This window comes from Leptosomus discolor, chromosome 9 (genome assembly GCF_034619465.1).
Source record: "Leptosomus discolor isolate bLepDis1 chromosome 9, bLepDis1.hap2, whole genome shotgun sequence".
NCBI classification, from domain to species: Eukaryota; Metazoa; Chordata; class Aves; order Leptosomiformes; family Leptosomidae; genus Leptosomus; species Leptosomus discolor.
Window position 1 is genome coordinate 10,875,600 of NC_141399.1, and position 23,146 is coordinate 10,898,745.

Genomic DNA, 23,146 nt, shown 5'->3' on the forward strand with positions numbered 1-23,146 from the left:
TCAGAACCAGCAAGCAAACATTTTAACAAGTACTGAAATTGTTTTGAATTAAAGGGGAAAAAAATAGGCAGGCAAGCATGTCTGTTTTCCATTCCTGAAAACAGAGGATACGCAAGAAGCACAAGTTAAAAATTCCAGTAAAACCATATTTGAGAAACTTTCTCGGGGGAGTGTTTAGATGACGGGTTATTTTTGTCATACTTCTAATGGGTGAAATTAAATCGTCCTGCGTTTCTGCGAGAGGTATTCACACGAGAGACCACACAGCCTGTGGACATGAAGTAAACGGACGCCGTGGCCGCCGAGCCTCCTCTTCCTCCCCCTGCCCCGTGATGGCCCCTTGTGCCTGGGCTCTGCTCTCGGGCGGAGGAGCAGGTTCCGGCCAGCTGCCTGCCCCGCACAGAGATCGGAGCTGGGGCTGACCCTGGGATCTGTGGCCCCGGGCTGAGATCCAGGGACTCCCAGACTCCCCTAAGGCTCCTGCGAGGCCCCGTGGGGCAAGCAGGCCTGGCGGGGGCCTGTGCAGAGCCACCAGGCCCAGCCCTGGGGCGGCCATGTTGGCCGGGCCTGCTCTCGGCTTGCAGGGCCGTGCCCCACCCCAGGCTCTCCCCACAGCAAGGGGGCACAAGGGGATGCTCCCCCTCCCGAGTGGGCTTTATCCGTCTCTCTCCATTTTCCTCCTCCCTGCAGGGCAGCGTGGCAGCATGGCGACCAGGGGGTAGGAGAGGTGGGAGCAGAGGCCATGCCTACTGGAGCCATGGTGAGGGCCGGGAGCTCCCAGTGAGAGCGTCCGCTGTGAAAAAAACATGAATTTTAACGTCTGGAATATCAAGGAGATGTTGAGCACGCCGACAGCCACCGGGTGAGCCTGGGCCACAGGGTGGGGAGGAAAGCTGGTGAGGAAATTGTGTATAAAATTGAACACTTTGGGTGTTGGATAGTGATGGGGCGAAACACATCTAGAATTATTTAGGGTTAATTGCGTTCTGGTTAATGATGTTAATTAGCCTGCTCCGCCATTCTATTTGTGCCTGCATTGCTCCCAGCCTGCCAGGCACCGCCATAGATCCACCATGGCTGGGAATGTAGGAGCCAGTGTCGGCTGAAAGCTGCTCTCTGGATTATTAGGGGAGGTCCTGTGGCCTATCTCGTCTAATTACACTCATTAAATGTTCCCTCTCGCCTTGTGCGGAGGGTAGACAAAATGGATCGTGATTTGCAGTATTGTTACATGTTATGTAACTCTAAAATTATTCCATATCCTGCATTTATACGCATGGCTTAATTTTTTTTTGCAGCAGAAGCCAAAGAGCAGCTAGAACTCCCTGTGTCTACAGTATATAGTGAAACAACAAGCATTATTTGGTTGTAAATATCTGGAAAGAAAATACTTAAGACAGGCTGCATTTTTTAGAGCAGAGCACCTTTTGCACCACATGTCTGAAAAAGACAGCAAGATTTATCCCTTGTTTTACTCTGGAGAAGCTAATTGACAAATTTTGTCGTCTGAGCCTCTGTTAGTTAAATAACCCACTTACATAACTAACTGTTGCTCATATTCACGTTTTTTGTCATACTGTCTCTTTGGCCTGGTGTCACCACAATGATGGATGATAATGAAAACATAATAGTAGTTTCCTTGCCCATTATAAAAATACTTGTCATATATATATGAATTAATTGAATTTTGCACAGGTGTGGGGGTCAAAGGGGAGCCAATTCAGGGGAAAACATGTTTATACCTGTCATGGTTTTGTCTTTATAAATACGCATTGCATAATTCTGTTGTCTTCCTGGTACTTGCAGATTTGTTGTTTTGGGGATTTTAAAATTTTGTTTTCAGTAAGGTGCTTCTAAGCAGTTTGAAAACCGGTGAATGACTTTCTGATCAGACACTGAGCAGGGGAAATTTAAAGAATGTATAAAATAATACATTATATATATTATATATAATTTAAATTTTTTATCATCTATATAATATAGATTTTTTTTTAATGTATAAATTATTCTGTAGAGTCATGCAATAGGAAAGGAAATGAGTGGAAAGAGTACAGGTGCCTGTTTGGAAAGGGATCACTTAAATTCCTTCTTCCTCCAGAGTATCCTGTCAGCTACAAGGTCTTCCCTTTTAACTCGTTTATTAATGCAGGAAGAAAAAACAGACAAGATTTTAACACCCACTCCTCAGCATTCCACATTTTTTGTAAGTGAGTTCCAAAGGATCAAATAGGGCATAAAATGTTACTGAAAATGCATCTGAGTTTTTGGAGGAGTTAAGAAGGGGGAGAAGGTTCTCAGGAGGAGAATTAACTTTTTCTAGAGGAAAAAAAAAAGTTACTGATAGGAGCATGTGCGTGCCTGTGTGTATTTGAAATAGGGGAAAAGGTGTTGATTATTTTCCCTGTCTCACTTCTGTTACTAGAAACCTTTCTCACCACAGCAGAGTATGCTGTATAATCCCCAGAATGCTGTTGTTCAGGGAGCTTTAAAAATGAAACATAAAATCAGCATATAATCTAGGCAGGGTATGAATCACACTGTGAGCTCTTTGCAGGTTTGAGTCAGGGTGTTACGTCTGAGAGCAGCTGCCACCAGGTCCCTAGGAAATGCAGAGCTCCAGCGATGCAGTGCCCTCATGGCAGCGGTTCAGTACAAGCCCAAGAGTGCTCTGGGTTTTATTTGTTATCTACCCGTCAGACACACATGTGCTTCTCTGTAACCGTTAGCAGCCTGGGAAATAGGGTGGGGGAAAAGAAGTCTCTGGTTTACCTCATTTGTGTATGAATATTGACATAATAGGGATCCTAGAAACGCAGCAGAGGGAAGATTACCTGGTTGGACACTGTAATATCAGGGTGCCAATCATTCAGGAAGGTGAGAGAGGGTCACGTAGACAGAATGACAGCTATACGGTGGAGAAAGCTTAAGCTCAATTTAAGTGTATGGACAAATGACACAATTTTTGTGGATTGAAATGCCAGACTTCATTAGGGAAAGTGCCGTGTCAGAGCAGTGCTGCTGCCTGCCCAGGCAGAAGGGTGGGTGAAGGAAGACCACAGAGTGTGTGAGAACTGCAGCCACAAAAGCAATGGTGCTTCAATCATTTTTATCGACTGGATGAGCATCACTGGGGCGTGATGCTGAAAATACATCTCCAGACGCCATAAATACCTGCCTCGGCCAGGGAGCTCCCGGGGGAAGAGACGCACCTTGCCTTGGCCCTGAGCTGAGCACCAGGCCCGCACTCAGGGTATTTTTCTCTTGTAGTGATGCCATGAGCGCGACAGTGGTGAACTGGAGCCAACATCTGTGCAGGAGCAACAGAAGCCAAAAAATCCACCACTGTTTCATTTCAAGACACTGATGTAGTAATAAGGAAGCTCATTAAAAAGAAATTAAACTGGACAGCCAAAAGGGTTAAGCGGTTGCCTGAGGCCCAGAGTTTACTCAGTTTACTGAGTTGAAGCTCAGAACAAATGCTTACCAGCTATCAGATCAGACATGAGAAGGACCAGTACTGGGCTGGCATGGTGAAGAAGACTACTGAGAATGAGAAGGCGTTCTTCAAGAAATGAAAGACAATAAAAACCAGAAAAATAGAGACAAATGTACTATGATTTAAAACTGATGTTATGAGAATTTTCTTGTTGCATGAGAAAAGCAGTAACTTGCTAAAGGCATGAAAGCTACTAAAATACCTACTTCCAAAGACATCAAAAGCAGAAAGCCTGCCAGAGAATGTGTAAGGCCAACTTATTATAAAAATATTAAAGAGGCATTCAAAAGTGATGCTGTACGTTAAGGCCTGCTTGGGACACTCCTCTCTATGGCTTACTCCTGTTGTTGAGAAAAAACTTTCAAATTTAACAACCTCATTCAATCCGTTATCCCATGAAATTCCATCCCACATAGCAGGGCCACATATTTTGAAGTTGCCTTAAGGTCCCAGAATAAGCAGAAAATGAAGGAGACAGCCAGGACAAAGACCAGTAGAGCAGCTGTAAAAATCCTGAGCCTTGGAGGAATGAGAAACCAGGGCTGTGAGCGCAGGCTGGAAGATGGCTTCAGACTTCAGGGGGGTGGGCAAAAATCCTCCTGTCTCCAGATGTCTAATTCTTAGTATGGTCAGGGGCACATTTAGTGTAAGTAAACAGGGCTGCTCCGCAGAAATGCCAGTTTCCACCTAAGGAAAAGGCCCTGAGAGCCCCTGCGACCGACGATGGGCTCTGGACAAAGGGCTAACACGGTTTCCAAGGTAAGGAACATCTGGGCAGTACTGAATCACAGCCAAATGAATAATGGAGTGGCTCATAGAAAGTAAAAGTGACCTTGAGTTGTTAAAACAAGACCAGAAGGACTTCAAGGCTGAAATCTGGAAACTGGAGGCAGTGTTTGAGCTGAATAACTGTGAGGGATTTCGTTGTGGTTAATGCATTAGGGCCAGTGCCAAAATCTGTTTGCAGAAATTCCTTTTAGGATATGGCTCAAAAGATTTGCAGGAAGCAGGTCGTGCTGTTCCAAGGGGCAGAAAGCAGAATAACAATTTTATGCTGTGGCCATTCTCAGTGAAGAGATGGCAGACGGCTGGAAGCTGCAAAAGCAGCTAAACCTCCTTGATTTAAACTCCTCCAGGCCCCTGGATGCTGAAGTTCCTCTGCACCCAAAGCCAACACTGATCCTTGCTCATTTGCTGAATGCATTGGCAGGCAGCAAACAGTGACAACGAGAGCAGCGTAGCAGAGCTGGAGACAGTTCCTGTAGATACAGACTAAATCCAGGAGGAAAAGCAGGTGAGCAGCAGCTCCCAGAGTTTCAACTGGATTAGTGGTGATGCAGCCCTGTCCACTAAATGAGGAGGCGCAGAAAGGGCTGGGAAATTTTCTGGAGAGGGATCAGGAGAAGAGGAACTTTATGGCACTGATCCTACTCAAGATGACTACCAGGAGGAAAAGAGCTGTTTGGGAAAGAGGCTTTACTGCACTTTGAGGGAATGTGTCAGGAAGGTGTTAAGTGATCTTCGCCCACAGTGCTCGGGAGGAAGAGGGATGTTGGCACAGGTTCAGCGGAGGTGACATTACCAAATAAAATCACTTATAGTAGCATCACAGATAAATGTTATTTTGCAAATTGTGGAAGACTTAGTTTGCTTTTCCAAATGACTCTTGAACCTTGGTGTTGGCGCGTAAGGATGAATACAAACAACAGAGTAAAAGTTGCCAATTTTAAAAAAGATGGATAAGGCCTATGATAATTTATGGTTATGAATAATTTTTAGCTTGTCAATGCCCCTAGAAACATCTAGAAAACACAAGAACAGGGTGTTTATTGCACGCTGTGTTTCTCTTGGTTTGTTGTATCTGACAGCTGTTCAGGGGCAAGTCAGAACCTCTGAATGAAAGGTGAGCATTTGCATATGGTTGTGCTAAGATATTTGGAGGAGGAAATCGGAACTTAGAAAAATGAAAGAAGCTCCCAAAAGATCTGACTTCTCCCGCAGAGAGGGAATTCCCACTAACAGCAGGGAAACTGAAACTGCGAAGAACCAGCTGACTCCCCAGATACGCAGAGAGCTGCAGGTTTTTTAGACCACACTCATATTACAGAAAGGGTTGGAGTTGTCAATATTGCAATACCTTACATAAAGCTAGGTGGGAAAAAGAAACCATTCCATCAGTCAGCAGAGGATGATTTAGTGTTTTTTGGAGCTGACAAGAACTTCTCTTACATATCTAAAGCTGTTTTCGCTTTGGACGTGTATGCTAGTGCTGATACAGTAGGAACATTATGGGCACAAATGCATGAACAACTTGGGGAATGGCTTATGTTGGCAGAAAGCTAAAAGTTCTCCTGAGGTAAACTACTGCATCACCTAGGAGGGACTTCTAACTGGGATTAAATATCTAGGATGTTTTCTTGCTGTTTATAAGGAAGGGTTTATATTTAGGACAGAGCATGCGTCCCTGCGGCTCAGGCATCCTGAAGGGAATGGTCAGGTGGTTAGAAGACCTGTGGTTGCCTGATCGTGGATCTGATCACAGATCTGATCACGGTTGTCTGATCTCACCAGCAGGGACAGGCCAGGCTGATGTCTTGCCCAGATGGTCTGGTTGGTAAGTTAATTGCCAGTGGTGTCAAGCAAGGTGTTAAGCAAAGAAATCCATTGCTCGGTGGAATGACCGTGTTCAAAAGAGACATCTGTTTCGTCTCCCCCGCTAGTTTGCAGAACTGCCATCGTTCCTAAACCAACCACTGAGGCAATGGGCTTAAGACAGAAAAATTAGGCTCCAGAGCAGCTAACAGCCACCTTTGGTCATAGTGTCAGTGCAGAGTGAGCCTGGGAAGTCATTTGGCTCATAAAGTCCTCTCAGCTCAATAATCCTCTAAACACCGGTCATAAAACTCTTTGTGATAGGAATCTTGTACTTCAGGCATCAAGTGATGTCAAAGGACTGAGAAAACGAGCAGGTTGTGGGGTGTGATATTAACCAGTTGTACCAGACACTTTCAAAGGGGATCTGACAAGACAGTAAAGCACTTAAGGATTATAAAAGCCCTTCCTTAACGAAGAAGGGAGCATTTTCAGCTAGAAGACAGGAGGATTTAGAAAACTGGTGCCAGAGATGTGATGCCCACATTGCAAGCAAGGGTCCTGCCCACATGGGGTCATGGCAGCCCGTGTGCTCCCCTCTCTCCCTGACATGCTGGCTGTAGATTAAGAAGATTATTTTTTTTTTTTTTAACAAAGCTTAGCTCAGACGGAAGGAAGAAGCTGTGCTAGTGAATGTTGTATTCAGATTTCTTTCTTAGTAGATTTGGGGTCCATAGACAGATCAAGGGAGAAGTTTTGAATTCAGACAGATTTATCAGGCTTTTTGAGAATCCAGGAACCCATACCTCATCTATTTTTGTCTGCGGCTCAGTGTTCTCAGTGAGCTTAAAGCCAAAAAGTATTAATACAATATTGTCACTGACAGCACTATATAATGAAGGAGATGACTGAGGAGTTCAAGTACTGCTGTTAAATCCCTTCCCTGTTGTGTGTATGATGTCTGGGCTTCTTCCAAAACTGGGGATTAACCGAACACGTCACTGCTAATAAATGTTGGGGTGATCATCTTTTGTTATACACATGAACTGGTTCCTTCTCCTTTACTTATATGGTTTGAAACAGAAGGACATCCCTGCATAAGAGTCTTTTTCACTAATTTTGGTCTGTAATTCCCAGTTGCAAAGGCAGCAACACATCGCTCCATTTAGGCAGCTTAAAAACCAGTTAGAACAGAGAGTATAAACCTGGCCCAGCTTTTCTTATGTTTGGACCTAGCCTAAGCACTCCATCAGACCTTGTGGACGTGGAGCAATGGAACAGTGATCACGTGAAAAATTTAAAAAGTCTGTATCTTTGCTAGCGAAAGATTGAAGCCAGCCTCTGACACAATGAGAAGTGGTGCAGCTGTGCAGGGAAACTTGTCTGAGGGAAGCTGGTGCTGTGCCACGAGCCTAGTCCATAAAGCGGTGGAAGCTCTGTCTCTGAAGGGTAGAATCAGAGCAGCATAGCACAAAGCCAAGGCTAGCTGGAAAAGGTTTATTTGGGCAATGCTCAGAGGAAAGAAGAGAACTTTTGAGTAGCATGTTTTTATGTTTGAAATATTTCCAAAAATTTAGACCAATTAGTCCAGCCGTATGCTACCTATATGTTTATTGCTCCAGTGTGTCAGACATAAGACATCTGGAGAATAAATGCCCAAGAAATGTCAACTGCCAGTCAGAGAGGTTTGCTCTGTTGGAACTGCCTTCTGAACAAGCTGAACAGCCTCTGAGTTACACAGAAATTATTATCCAGAGCAGTGAAAAGGGAGAGACCTGGCGCTTGCTAAGAGCAAACCCCAAGGTGTCCCTTAAACTCAGACGGACTGACAAGGCAGGTAGGATGAGCTGAGTTAGCTGGCCAGTCCTGGCGTTGGTCTTCTGTCTGCAGGACATGCTGGAGAAGCACCTTCACCCCTGCCAGGGGAATGCAGAGCTACCCCACAGTGTTTGCATGTGGCAGTTTAAGCAGTTTTGTGTAGCAAAACCGCCTGCAGTTGAACACTATGCAGTTATTGGAATGGTGCCCTCCGAGCGGAGAGGGAAAATTAACGTGTTGGGGTGGGCCGTGCTTGGACGATCCCAGCAGATCATGTAGGGAATTCTGTTTGGCTGTTTAATTGCTCAAGACTCATTCCCCACCCGCTCTGCCCCATTTCAGGCCTAATAAATTTTCCACCCGGAGCAGCGCTCCTAGCGACTACTCGAGTTTGAGCGATTCTCAGCTGCTCTTCGGCTCCCAGTTCTGCCCGGAGAACGTGCAGTTGGCAGCGGCGCCGCTGGAGCTGGGCACGCAGCCGGGACAGCACAACTCCCAGGACGTGAGTCTCGCGCTCGTTCGGCCCTGCGCAGGCACACAGCCACCGTTCAAAGTTAACTGAAAATGCTGAAATCAGGGAGTGATGTTTGCAAATGTCAGGAACTGCTGAAATCAAGTTATCTCCTTGATACGTATATGTATTTACTGTGGCTAGACAAAGTAGCAGCCTGGTCGGCTGAAAACCTGGTTTTATAACAGGTTACTATAAATTATCATTGAGATATATATTATCTTCTTTAATCACATTTTTTAAATTACTAAAATAATATGAAATTATTCTCAAGCTAATTTCTTTAGACCACCTAGCTAAGGTAGAATATTACATCTATTCCTCTTTGAAAAATACTGTGTTTCTCTTCATTAGCTTTCTGCAAGAGTGACAGAGGCAGTCAGTATTTCCTTCCATCGACTGAAAATTACCTCGCCGTATTGTTGTTATGGCAGATGCTTGAATGATTTTTGGATGAAAAGCTTCCTTGCTCAAAATCTTTTTCCTACAGCACACGGTTTCTGATGTTACCAGCCTCACTAAAATAATTCCTGCCCCACTAACAGAGAGCACCAGACCCAAATAAACACCTGAGAGCACAGATTAGGAGCCAGCTCGGTGGCCTTAGGCTGTCCTTCAGTTCCAGATCCTATCTGCTGTCCTCTGCATTTTGCCGAGGGCCTTGCCCATTCACTGCAGCAGCTTTTCATCAGACAGAGAAAAGGAAATTCGCTCTTCACAATGAGAGAAGAAAATCTAATGAAATTCGCATTTTCTTATGTTTTAAGGAAAAGGCATTTCCATTTTAGTCACACAATGTCTGGAAAGTTTGTAGACTGAAGAAGGTCTTTACAGCTTTCATATTAATATTAAATCTCTTGTTCTGAAATTTATACTGGAGCATGTGAAAAACTCATCTACAGTCTGGTGATGTTGCTAGTTGGCAGCAAAATGATGTCATCCACCAGGAAATTCAATAGGATTTTCTTTAGATTCCTGTACAGGGAGCTCCCACTGACATCTTTAACTTTTCCACAATTCCAGGAACACTGGAATTCACTTTTAGTCTCTGTGTTGAGCGTACAGGAAAAAAAATCTGCACACCTGATGATCACAACCAACTGAAAATCCTCAAGATGAGAGAAAAGCCTGAGTCTGGAGGAATTTGGTCTGGGTCTCAGTTCCACAGAGAATCGATCTAACCGGGCACACTAAGTGAGCCATAATCTCATGAAATTCTTAATCTCCTCGTCCAATCTAATCTGTCATGTCCAATCACTGTGATCTCTGTCTGCAGAGCACTTGGTACACAAATTTTTTTTTCTAATGAATGTTCTGATTATTTTTATACTTCAACGTTTTTCTTTCTTTTGTGCAATAGAGCGAGCCCAGTATTTTTACCAAATACCAGACAAAACCACAGTTATTTGATGAAGACGCAAAAGAAAGAGGTTTGCTTAATTTTGGCGCAGGAAGAGTGAAAAGTGTCTTGGAAAATTTTGAAGTGAATAAGAACAAAATAAAGGACAAATATGATCGGTACGTGGACATCTGTTGAAAATTCTTTCTGTGCTGGTGGTTATCACTCCCTGCAGCTCCTCCTTCCCCTCTGAAAAGTCATACGTGATATAGCTGCATAGTTCTCCAAGAAAAGTGTATTTTCAGGTTTTACATAATCTCTGATTGGAAAGAGTCACATGATAAGAGAATAGGGTTTATTTGCAATGCGATTTATGTAACACACATAAGCCACAAGGAACAACAAAACTCTAACCTGAATTTACCTTTGTCCTTCTTGATCTAGCCAGCAGGGATTTTTCTGTATTGATTCTCTGCAAAAGCCCATTTTTCTCAAATTTTTATACACTGTGTTGGGACTGATCAAAGGGACTCTGAGGATGGCCTTCACACTTAGGCCAGATGAGGAGATTGCCCAGCATACTTGTGTGCAGTGGAAGATGCGGTGATTATGCCTTTATAAATCCACACGTTATCTCTAGAATTTTACTTGTACATGAGATTTTTGTATCTTGAGGTTTTGGTAACAGACAAGTGTAATTTGCTAATGTAATTTGCATCTGTTCTTCATCAGATGTTAGGAATTAAATGTACATGTAGGTCCTAAAGGACTTTAAGGAACAAGCTAACCATTTGAAGCTCAAAACCAAAAGATGGCAAACTCCCCAGTGCGTCTATAAATAATTCTTTAGCGCTGTACATTTTGTAATGTAACATCCAAAGTGAAATGCATTTTTATTAAAAGCCTTTGATCAAATCAGGCTGTGTATCTCTTTCTCTTTTGCAATGGGCACCATGCTTCTGATAAGGCAAAATTTGATTCTCTAGTGCCTATTAGAGAAGAGGAGGATTTTTGTAAGCAAATTATGAGAAATGAACAAATAGTTTTAAATGCTTAGGCAGAACACCTAATTATCCATTATTTCTTCTTTAAATGAATTATGCTCCTTCCTACACTCAAGACTCACTCCCAGATTAGAAGCCCGTTCATAGAAATAGCTCAAGTATCTTTACAAAGATAAACATCTAATTTATCAATTAGTATGCCCCATTTATTGACTAATAAAATGAATATCTTCCTTTCCATAAGACTGGAAAGATTTCAGAAGGCCTGCCTGATTCTCATAACTAGACTCTACCTGGCCTCCATCTTTTTGGTTGTTGCAATTTGGATCACTACATGATTGATTTAAAATGACCTGAATCTTCAGAGAGGAAACAGGTTATCACTTCGCTTAGCAACGGCCCCTGCGTTTTGGTTTGATAGGTTAATCATGAGCACAGCCTGGTTCCTGACAGGCTCGCTCAAGTTAAAAGGACGGCTAACAGAAACCACGGGGGTAATCTCAGGAGAAAAGAATTTGCAGTGTTTGTTCTTCCTGGCTTGGGCTTTGTTGAAGCTGAAGCTTTTCCCATGTTTTTCCCACAGTTATTTTAGTCCAAATACAATACCCGTGTATCCCAGCAACTGGCTCGTCACCTCCGCCGAGGCTGGGTCCTTCCGGAGCCGGTAGCTGGTGGTAGCGCCCCAGCAGCTAATGGGCAGTCATGTAAATGCCAACTAAAACTGCCGAGAGAGGCATGGATGCCAGGCCAAAAATGGGAGAGTTAAAAAATAAAAAAAATCATGTGTATGATACATACATGCATGTGGGTGTATATGTATATATACACATAATCTCTTTTTCTTACTCTACATAGCAGAATCCATGCTTTCCTACAAGAAGTAAAGTGACTTCAAAGGGTTATGCTCCCTGAAGTATGCATGTTTGAGGGCTTAAATTACCCACTACGCTATGCCTTGAGGTGTTTCATGTCTCATGTTTACTGTGATCTTTTCAATTTCTTTCTACTTCAGTAACTTACATGTCTGGTTTATACTTGGTGTTTTTTTCGTTTTAGTGAGGTTTTAAGCACCTTTATTTCCAGTATCAAAGAGAGGCTTCAAGGGGTAAGTTAATTCAAATTCAGAGTGCAGAACAATGAAGAGTTAGAAATGCTACAGAACGTTCTCCTTCTCTCACTTACTGTGCTGATATCTGAATTATTACGTTGTTTGTCTTGAGCACTCAAATACTTTAAACCAACAATTGTCAATTTTTTTTTGCATAGACCATTGTCTTTGTGGTCTGTCCTTAGGATCAAGGTCTTTAGGGCCTTGCCTCAGAGTCAGCAGTGGAATTTCTCTGGGTCTCAGGAGCAAGAACAGGCTGTAATGGCTGTCTGCAAACAGCAGTTATTTTTTTCCTTCTGCCTTAAGGAAGTATCTACTCTTGGGAATAAGTCAAGCTGGACAAATTGTTTCAAGCAACAGATAACCATTTTCAGGCTGTTCCATTCCATTAGTTCCATTGTTCTGTGGCATTTGGGGCTGTGTTTTTGCAAAAAAAGAAAGGGCAATGTATCAGTTTTCTCATTTACCTTTGTTTTTGCAGCTGCAAGCATGCTTGGACAAGTTTGGAGAAATGTTCGATTCAAGAAACAAATCCCTTTTGGTTCACCTAGAAACCATTTCCAAGACACGTGAGTCCTTCCCGTATTTCTGTTAACAGCAGAGGGCACAGTCAAACTGCTGAATGTCACCGTGTTGTCTCCAAGCTGGGGTGAACTAGGCAAGTCATGCCACTCACAGCTCCTCTCCGTAAGAGAGAAGAGCAAATAAGACTTACCCATGCTATGGACTTGTCTCGTTTTCCATTCTTACTCTGTTGTAGTCTCCTTTTCTCTGCCCTCTTGTACTGGTCAAAGAACTTAGGTGTTATGTGGTTGGACACCACGCACGTGTAGGTAAATGCCCCTCTATGTTTCTGTGTTTTGCCTGAAGTATGATCGTTTTTAGACTATCTGGAGCTCTAATGGAATACACAGTAAAAATAGCTTAGATATTTATATCCTGAGTATCCAGTTTCAGTTTTTAGGGCTTTCTCGGTTTTTCACATGTTAGTTTGAAATCTTCCATCACTCCTCTGTGCTTAAAGTGATTATATTTTAGATAGGAGCAAAAATAGTACTGCTCATTTCTTAAGTAAGAAGCACATAGTGAAGCGCACTATTGCCATAATAAAAAGGTGACCTCCAAAAAAAGTCAGTAATATAAAATACTTCTGAAGAGCTCTGTCTCTGAAGTGGCTAGCCACAGCAGTCTCTACTGAGGAAAGTGCTTCAGAGAAATTGTTTCTAATTTGGCTCAAGTCCGAGCCTTTAAGAGTGCATTAATTTTTAATACTGGTATGAATTTTTACCACACCCTGTCAGTACACTGCTCAGTGCTTGCCCTGCTCCGTGCAAGAGCAATAGGCCAGTTTCAATATATGCAAGAAACGTGAAGTGAGTTACACCTTGTGAGAGCAACGTAGCAGACGTTCACAAAAGCGCTGCAATATTCCCTGTGCGGCAGAACATGCCTTCCCCAAAGCCCAGCTTTGACAGGTCCCCTTTAAGGGAACGCAGCCCTCTCAGGCAAAAATAGTGGAGCCTGGTGCATTCTGCTGGAGGCCGTGACAGCCTGTATGTTTGAAATACCAACCTTGTTATACTAAGAACACTCCCTTGCTGTGCTTGGCAAGTGCTCTTGGTGGGACCTTAATGTAAGCAAGAACCTGTCTGCTTTGGCCAGCACAAGCAGCTCCCTATTACGCATTTGCCCATCTCCTAATTACTTCAGTGCCTCAGCCTGTCCACTCTGCAGCAGGACTTTGCCTAGTTTCGTATACCTTGTGCGCAGGAATTGTTGTCATGGCACTGATAATCAAATCTATTGTTCACAATTCGCAATTCCCCCTCTTCATTCCATACCGTTTGCTCAGCTGTCCTGTTTCTTCTCCGTACTCATTTTAAATAAATGTGCCTTGAATGAAATGAGAAACCTCCCAGAGGTGCCTGCTGCTAGGTTTTCAAAGCAATTGAAAAGAAAAATTGGCACTTTCTGTAATATATCATGCTGCAGAATGTGGAATATATAATGAAAATCATCACACGCTCCACAATGTTGTTCTTTTTATATTTCTGGGAGGTTCATCCATCATTGGTTAATTGCTGATAAACACTGCCGTTTGACTGGTATCACAGTGATGGATAATTAAGTTCCCACTAAATAAATACCTGCACTAGTGCTTTGAAAAGTTCCCAACTGAGGCAATTTGCCTGAAAAACTGGTATAAAATTCCTAAACTCAGATGATAAAGAGCTAAATTCAGAGCTGATAAAGCACTGGTTGCCAGTGGCTGGTGATACAGCACCTTGGGATGTGTGTGACATGGCAGGGGCATGGCAAATCCTTGGCAGTGGAGGATTTCACATGTAGGAGAAGAATGCAGAAGATGAAGAGGCTCTCTTCCAGGGCAGAAGGAGTACACCAGGACATTCAAACAGCTCTGAAAAGCAAAGAAGGGTGGAACTCGAAATCAAATCTGTCCTCATTAAACGCTTATAAGCAGTATCACAGCCTTCATTTACAGCAGTGGGTAGCAAGCACATTTGGCACAGTCTACATAGCCACTGGGCAAGAACAAAACAGAAAATATTTTTCAAAATATATTTCCAAAGCGTTTCCAAATGCTACTGGGCTGGCATGCTCTATGCAGTAAGATAAAAAAAAAGTGTTCCCTTTTGAGTGTTTGTCCATATGTGCTTGCACACAGTGGATAGAGCTGTGTCTGGCACTGGAGATCAGACAATATTTGCCTGAGCAGCTTCCGCAGAGGCACTGCTCCTCTCTTCCTTGCTCGCCTCTCGGCATGCTGTGCACAGGGGCGTAAAGAGGCAAGCAGACCCCCTGTCAGTTCTTCCGCCTCATATAGAGTTTCTCTGGTTGACTTGCCTGCTCATTGTTTGCTCTTTCCTTCTGGTTTCAGCTGCTGTAACTCATTTCTCTCTACATTTTTCTCATTTTCATTTCTATACCCACACTTCTATCAAAACTTTCTATTTTTTCATACAAAACCTGATTTTCACAACTCAGCCTTCTCTGAACTGCTTCACTTTTCTGGTATCGGGTAGTTCCAGCTGTGACAGCTCATAACAGCCATATCCTCCTCACCACCTTGACTTCATTGCAAATCAGAAGCATATTCACAGCCAGCGTACCACAGGCAATCCTCTGATGCTCCTGCCAGCAAGGGTGACAAAATAATGTGCAGAATGTCCCTTACAGAGGTACGAGCTGATGCCATTCTCTGACAAAATCCATTGCTTGGTGGGCAGTTTTCAAACATGACTTGCTTCAAGACTCCAGGACCGGTAGTTGCTGCCAAGGTTTCTGGGGGAATTTGCTGTGTTTATAATGGTGGGATTTGAGCTCGTTTACTGTGAACAGTATGGTTTGGACTGGGACACCCAGTCCAGACTCCTTTATGTTCTGTCAAAAGGTTTGAAACTGCTAAAAGAAACACCTTTCCCGTGCAACTGCTGACTAGCTGTGCAGTGACTGGCAGTGAAAGTTGTTGAGATGAGGGACTTAACCCAACTCCAAAACACCTCAGCATGGATGGTGAGAAGATGTGTGGCTGTCTTGGTGAATACCGAAACCCCCCGTTGTCACGCTTCAGGGCTTGGGACACTCTCTGCCGTAGAGCAGGCTGAGATCGGGGGCAGCTCATCCCCCAGTCCCCCGATGCAGGTCTCTTCTGCCGTGCTGCGGACGGGACCCGGACTGAGCAGCCACAAACCTGCAGCTGCCTGCTCGGGGGGCGTCTGGGCAGGATGCAGCCGTGACAGCCCAAGTGTCTCGCCCGCGGGCACAGCTCAGCTCCCGCCCGGGGAGGAAAGGCGGTGCTCTGCTGAGCTCCATGGCTGCCTTCCCTGCTCCCATCTCCTACTTCCCCCGCTGAACCTGGGCGCGGGGGCACCGACCTCCCTCCCAAGTGTTCTTTAAAGCCCCTGCGCTGTCAGTGCCGCCTCAGGAGGAGCTGCACAGACGATAGATAGGCATCAGGAGCAGTTGCTGTTTAATATCCCTAGGCTGGGAGGCTGACGCTCCCTCCCTTGGCTGCTCAGGCTGGTTTTCAGCTGTGGGGAGTGCAGTTGCACCTGAGTGCAGGCTGCTTTGCGGGGAATCCTCTGCAGCACAGGGTGGCAGACCTACCCTGAGGTCCTACAGCCTTTTATCTCATGCCAGATTTCACATTCCACACGTTATTAATGTAAACCAGTAGTATTTGAAGAAAATGCTACGGCAAATCAAAACACAGCGGTGTTCCAGGTTGTAAAGAACTGCTTTGTTTAGAGTAAAATACCATAAGAGAGGCACAAGTCTGTGCATAAGCCACCCATTAACTGAGTAAAGATTTTCCCTCTGTGATCAAGTTATTCAGTAACTATCTGCTGTGGGGTTTATTTGAAGAAAACTTTCTCTGAAGCAGCCGTTCTTGATCATTTTCAAAGACGAGCGACTTGACTAACAGGGTCCTTGATCTGATCTAGTTTGGCCATCTAATTTTTTTTAAGTCTAGATTAACATTCGATTTTATTTTGTTTAATGGTGTTTGACAAGTCTGAACACTCCTCTGGTATGGAAGGCAGAGAGGGAAGGAGAGTGCCCCTCCTCTGTACTGAGGGCTTTTTTCTGCACAATACTCCTACATGTACAAATGAAACACGCTCAGAAGATTGGCTGTTGGTTGCTTGCCTGCAGCACGCTGTGCTGAGTCAAATGTATGTGCAGATCACAAGCCCAGTGGATGCAGTGCTATTTTTAGACTGAGGATACCATGTTGTGGAAGAACAGACAGACCAGGGAAGTTTTAAAAATAATTCTGAACTAAAATTAAGCGTATGGGGAAGAGCAGCAAGCTGAGGTAAGCTTGCTGGTACTGGCCTGCCTATATCCTCACTATGTAGAGATGAAAGGTGATGAAGTGACATGAAAGGAGTTTCCTCCTTCAGCCACTACTGCTTTCCTCCTCTTTACAAGCTTGCAGGCCAGGAGAGGGCTGTTAGGCTCCCCAAAAACCTGCTCTTGGATTGCAGGTAGCCCTTAGACCTAACCAGGGAGACGCAAAGTCTAAAAGGCCCACTCAAACATTCACTCCACTGTTACAAGCCCATTTGGCAAGCCACAGCTTTCCCCCAGTGATTTGTAAAAAAGACTAAATGTGTCAGAGCAAAAGACTAAAAGCTTTAAAATGGCAGCAAGAGAGCAGGAGCACCCAAATTGCCTGCAACAGCAGAGAGCTTATCAGTTGAAAGACGTGCAGATAAGCCTCAGAAATCAGCCAGACTCCTATGGAGAGCAAGGCAAAGCCATGTGGTGATGGGCATCCGTGAGAAATGCCCCCCGAGCCTGGGTCTGGGAGGTGGTTTAACGCGATGCGTGTGAGGAAGGCACACGGATGAGGCAACCGCAGGGCTCCTGCTCCCAAATGCCAGCAGCGTGCGCTGTGCCCGAACATCCCTCCTTCAGAGGAAGGCAAATAAAGTTCAAAACACAGCCTGGCACATGGGTTCCCTGCTGCCGGGAGGCAGCTCTTGGCAAGCACCTCGTCCCTCGAGCGACAGCCTTGCTTCACCGGAGCAGGACCTCCAGCCACCAGACACCTCTGGTTTGCATGGCGAATAAGCCAAACACTTTCAATCTCCTTTCATAAGAGGAGATTATCACCTAAGCGCTTAATGATCTTCTAGCTTTTCTCTGCACGTGTCCCAGTTCAGTCTCTCTTTTTCCTTGCACGTAGATAGCCAGGACTGCGCGTGGGCTTCCCGCCACCCCGGGGGGCACAGCAGGTCCCGTCAGCCAGAGCTTGCACAGCATGGCACGCCACACTGCCCTGTCCCACCTGCAGCCCCTGGTGCTGGCATTTGTACCTTTGTGTCACCTGCTAATTACCTGAATGCCCACTGGCTTTTGCACACAGGTCACCACGGCAGATTTTAAGCAGGTTTGGCTCATGAGCAGGCCTTGAGGAGCACCTTCCAGAGCTGTCTTTTCCCCTCATGCTACTCCTCTCAAGAGCTGATATTTTCCCTTTAATTGAGGCTTATCCACTTAATTTTTCTCAGTGTTTTTCCCATTACATGACAACTTCCACTGAAAAGCTTTATTTGAATCTACAGAAAGGCCACTGCTTTGCCTTTGTCTAAGAAGTCACCTATCTCATCCTACGGTACTACCTTAGTCAGGTACAATCCGCCTTTTGTAAAATCTTGTTCCGTTTTATTCCATTTCCCTCCATGTCTTTGAATACTCTTTCCCTTAAGGTCTATTCTAAAACCTTGCACAATGTGAGAACAAACTAGTAAGCCCATAATTGCTCAGATCTCTTTCCTTTCTTCCTTCCCAAATGTACCTTTTTAAAATATCCATGTTTTTACAGAGATAAAGCCTGTACAATCACTTTCTGCCTGGCTCGCCCTAATAGTTTTTAACTCTTTGACCAAGTCTATCTAGAGTTTGACACTCTCATAGCTCACTGAGGTAATTAAGTCCCTGCAAGCTTAATGAAAATAGCTGGGCAGGAGGAGAGATCCTGAGTGCTCTGCGGCTCTGCAGCCTGTGAGCATGCCGCTCTGGGGCGAGAGGTGCTGCACTGAAGAGCTGAGATAAACACTCCGCGTGCAGGAATAGCTTCAGCCGGGCTCTCTGCTCCGCCGACACCAAAGACAAACACGTTGGATCAGTAGCAAAAGAGGATTAATTGATTGCAGAGCTCTTGCAGCCACTTGTTGAAATGTAGGCTTTATGCCGATTCTTCTCGGGTGCGCAGCGGTAGCCCAGGACTTCAGAGTTCCGGTTATCCCGGCCCGTTGGCTTGGCAATGCTCGGTTTGAGCAGGAGCGCTTTGCTTCCTGCTTTGTTCTGACCGACCGGCGTTCACCCCAGCCACACCATCTGTACACACAGGAAAGACCAGACGTGTTTAGCGCGCTGCTCTTTCTCTCCGTCCTAATTTATGACTTTAAAGGAAAACTTCCATAAGCTTGACAAGGATTTTTCATCCCCACGTACGCTGCAGACTGTGTTCCCATGCTGCAGTGTACTGGGCACAGCAGTGGTCCCTACAATTGCAGCTACGTGGGGGAGTTGTATTATTATCCAATCACATAACAAAAAATTCCTATTTTTTAAATCAGTTTTTCAACAAGACTGACCGAAGCCAAGAGCATCTTGCTCCGATTTAAAACCCTCCCAGGGGGTCTGTGCCCCCACAGGACACTGCCGGAGCCCCCACTGCCTTTCAGCGTTTCAGCTGCAGCTGCCCAAGCGCGGGGCGCCGCTGGCCTGGTTCAGATGTTTTGTGACCCCATCTCTTCCAGTGCCCAGCAACTGGAAATCCCAGTTCTTTACACACTCCATAATTTCCCACTATCCCTTCAGCTTTCCTTCAGTTCCCAGCCCCCTGTGCATTTCTGCCATGTAGTCTCTGCTGCACTTCTTAGCCATCAACCCCTTCCGTCTCCACCCTGTCATCAGCAATAGTATCCTTCCCGTCACGCACCCAAGCTCCCGTTTGCCATCAGCTGCTACAGAAGAGGGTTGGTTGTACCGGGGTGGGTCACCTGCATGGGAGCCCCCTCCCCAGCCGTGCCTGTTGCGCAGCTGGCAGACAGCTGGGCCGCAGCCTCCCATGCGTGGCGCCAACCCAGTTTTGCAGCTTTGTGTGGCTGTTCACCTCCAGCTGCCGTAGAAACAGAGCACAGTAAGTGAGGTCTGGCCTGTACGCAGCATCTTATAAATTTCAAGTGCTTTGCATTAAACATCTACCCTATTGTTCCTCAGCGGGGTCTCGGGGAGATCCCAGCGGGCAGATCACTGCGGTTGCGCAGCACAGTGAAGTATTTCGTGCCAAGCCGTGGAGCAAGGAGCAGTAGTATTGGTAGTGCTTTATTCACATTTACAAATGAAAGACCAAATGTGTTTTTTATTGATTTCCCTGTTTAGTGCAAGATGCTCTTCAAAGTCACTGTGGGTCGGTGCTGAAAGCTCTGGCAGATAAAAGCCAAATGGAGCAGGCGCTGCTGGAGATGGAGAGGAGACTCGCAGCCGTAAGTGCAGAAATTAATCTTTTATTCTGAATCCTCGTTCTGAATTTCTCCTGCTTCTTCAAAATATTAACTGAATATTAAATTGCCTTTGAATGGTGGATTATAAAGAAGACTGCTCCTGTTATAATGAAGGGGGGAAAGACACATTAAAATGCTAATTCTAGGCCGGATACTGACTGATGCTTACCCAAGCGCTGGCTAACAGTGCTGTAAGCCCTGGTCACTAAGAAAGGAGCCCAACAGTGCCCTGTCGTGGCAGGCCACGATGGAGCACTGCTTCCTCACGCTGGCGCATGCTTTCGCTGGAGGAGGTGGTGCAGTGCGTGTCTGCGAGGGGAGAGAATCTCCCAGAAGAGCAGTGCCTTGTCCCTTCAGCTGGGTGGTTTCCCAGGGAGAAGGGAAAAAAAGAGGGGAAAAAAAGAACAAGTGGGTGTCAGAGACAACAGAATGAACTGTCGGAGAACTTCTGGACAGATCTTATTTATCCAGAGGCCCTGCTGCAGGAGTTGCTTTTGGCAAGGATGTGTCACACCAGTGTGTGAGCAGGCAGTGCTCCTGGGAGATGTGGCATGCAGTGGGTTAGGGGTATGTCCCAACCCCAAACCTCTCACTTTTGTGGGACATTTTGAGAGTACGTATTATACAGGGAGGTACAAACTGCTGATCTTTTCGTTGATACCCAACTTAAGGGGTCTAACTGACACACAATACCTAAAAGTTTCTTGTCTGAATACTATTTTTGCACCTTTTCATATGTTGCTTACTGCTTCTGCTCTGCTTGCTGCTTCCCCAGAAGGATGTGGAGATTTTGGATGTGAAGTCCAGTGTCCAGCTGCTGAAAGAGGGTCTGGAGTCACTGCCAGCTCAGCTGAGTGATCAGCACCTGAAGCTATGTGAAGAACTAGGCTTCCTGAAGCTCCCTAACGCCTTAACTGAGCTGCACACGTTCCTTTCCAGCGCCAGACTCCCCCCGCACACAGCAGATAACTCTTCCCAGACCTCCCCAGGCCCATGCCAGAACCGTGCTCTGGGTGAGGAGAGCGCGCACTGCCCGCGCTGCCAAGGCAGGGGGGGTTGCAGCTCCTCGGGTCAGTCTCAGCCCCGCTGCTCGGCGGTGGGAGAGCAGCACGGAGATGCCGCCGGGAGGAGCCAGGTCACCGGGGACGGCACACCTAAGGGTGACCCAAACACAGCTTCAGGAGGGAAAGTCAGCCCCATTGCTACAGCGGTGCGTGGCAGAGAAAACGCCTCTTTGCAGGAGGTGAAACACGGTTTGGAAACACAGAGCTGTGCTAACCAGGCCTGTGTGTGCTGTGTTAACTCTCACTTTTTGGGGAGCAGCCAGAAGAAGCACTGTCCTGTGCCACAGGAGGTGCCTCTACCAACTCCCCTGAGGAAGGTGGTCAGGAGAGGCACTCGGGGTTTTCAACTCCTGACACCGTCACAACAGAGGCAGCCTCAAGTGTGCCACCTTTCTGTACGAAAAGATATGCCTGGGAGAAGAGACCAGGCCACAGGCGGTGAGGTGGAGAACGCAGCTGTAGAGAACAAAGCAAAGCAGAGGCCAGGAAGGGTCCCCTGGAGTAAGGCGAGGGTGCAGAAGAAAACGTGCCCTGCTATGAGAAAAGGTGAGCTCTCTCGATGTGCTGACGGTGGGCTGAAGCAAAGGAAGGCAAATGGGGTTATTGAGGTGCAAGGCTCCAGAAAAAATTGCTTTCCCAGATACACGGTTGCTCTCGATTTAGGAAGCTCTAACCCGGTTTTTGCAGCTCTCAGTCAGGAGATCCTCAGCAGCGCTCAGCCGAGGCTTGCAAAGAATTTCCCACCAGTGCCATGCTCCAATAAAAGCCTGCAACAGCTCACAGACAAAAGAAAGAGAAGTTTGGAAAGTAAGAAAAGAGCGAGTGTTCCCAGTGTAAAAAGCAATCTCTGGGACTCCTCTCCCCAGGAGAGTGTATTTTCCCTGTGTAGCACGGCGGGTGAAAAACAGATGAGCTGCTTCAGTCTCCGAAGCCCTGCAGCCTCCAAGGAACCACGTCCTGTCAATAAGCTGGCTCAGCAGAATACGGCCTGTTGCTCTTTAGTTTTTGATAGTGATTATTCTGACTGAAGGGTTTTGTGTTGTGTTTGGAATCCTCAGCGCAGGCTTGGCCATCTCTGTCGCAGTTTATTCCTCTAGGTGTGTTACCTGCTTAGTGAGAGATGTCTGGATGCTTGAAAGGCTGTCAGGGACTACGTGGGATCTGAGGGGAAGCTCTGCCCTAGCTTGGAAAGCTGATGGCATCTGCATGACTTTATCCCCAGGCTCTCAGAGGTGCCATGGGCTCCAATTACTGTCATATTTACGCAGCAGAGAGGTACCTGTGGAGTCTGCCGAGACATTCCCTGGGGAGGAGAGGGCTGGCAGAGCACAGGCGGGCAGCTTGATCAGATTTAGCACCGAGAGCTACTTGAAACTTTTCAGCTAGATAGATGTAGTAATATCTCTGTGGCCAGAGGCTTTACCCTGTTTCTCACTCGTAGTCTTTATGTTGGCTTGTTTTCTAAAAGTCCAGCTTGATGAGTCCCTAGGCAGTAGTAGTGTTGTTCTGGTTGATTTCTATAAGGTTCAGATTTGTCCCAGGAGTTGTTTGTGAGCTTTGGGCAGGGACAATTTTAGCTGAGGCAAACCAAACCCCAGCATCTCAGGTTCATCAACCATTGCATTTCTTCTCCTTTTAGACTGAAATTTCTGGGTTTCAGAAAAATTCAGGAAATTATTTAGTTTCTACTTTATTTGCCTCTTACATCTCTTGGCTGATCAAGGAATTCTCCAACGTACACTTTTCAAGGGCAGTGGTTCTCTAACAGAAGCCAAAAGATGTGACGTTCAAACCCAGCAGATGAAGTCACAGACAGATAGTTCTCTTCCTTTAGAAACCTGCACCTCTCTAGCAAGGAGTTGCTCCAAAATTTTCGCATCAGAAAGGACCAGCCTGCTCACCTACTCTGGCGTATACAGGAGCAAGATCGCTGGGCGGCCCCAGTTCCCACAGAGCAACCCTTTCCAGGGTACCCAGCTGTGACTCTCAGCAGCTTCCACTGCCTCAGGTATTTATATCACGTTTTGGTTTCGCTCTGAAGTGTCACCAGCAAAAGAACCGTTTCGGTGTTGACAAAACAGGTCTATTGCCACAAATCCAACCAGTCCAGCTTTGTTGTCCTGAGGGGGAAGACTGGGATCCCCTTTTCCTGGCTTTGATAAACTCACCGTG

At 45.8% G+C, this 23,146-nt stretch overlaps 1 protein-coding gene across 1 annotated transcript; it reads left to right on the top strand.

Annotated features, from left to right (window-relative positions):
- The first annotated feature begins 806 nt into the window (after nucleotides 1–806).
- IHO1 (interactor of HORMAD1 1) lies at nucleotides 807–22,002 on the top strand. Its single transcript, XM_086470556.1, has 7 exons — nucleotides 807–862; nucleotides 8,249–8,408; nucleotides 9,778–9,935; nucleotides 11,817–11,865; nucleotides 12,350–12,437; nucleotides 19,789–19,892; nucleotides 20,686–22,002. The coding sequence occupies exons 1-7, from the start codon at nucleotides 807–809 to the stop codon at nucleotides 22,000–22,002; spliced, it is 1,932 nt and encodes a 643-aa protein (XP_086326682.1).
- Nucleotides 22,003–23,146: the final 1,144 nt, after the last annotated feature.

Excerpts from the sequence above, each read along its gene's own strand:
- IHO1 (XM_086470556.1), top strand. The coding sequence starts at position 807 with ATGAATTTTAACGTCTGGAATATCAAGGAGATGTTGAGCACGCCGACA. Across the intron at positions 863-8,248 it reads AGCACGCCGACAGCCACCGG|GCCTAATAAATTTTCCACCC; the intron begins GTGAGCCTGGGC and ends GCCCCATTTCAG. Across the intron at positions 11,866-12,349 it reads TCAAAGAGAGGCTTCAAGGG|CTGCAAGCATGCTTGGACAA; the intron begins GTAAGTTAATTC and ends TTGTTTTTGCAG.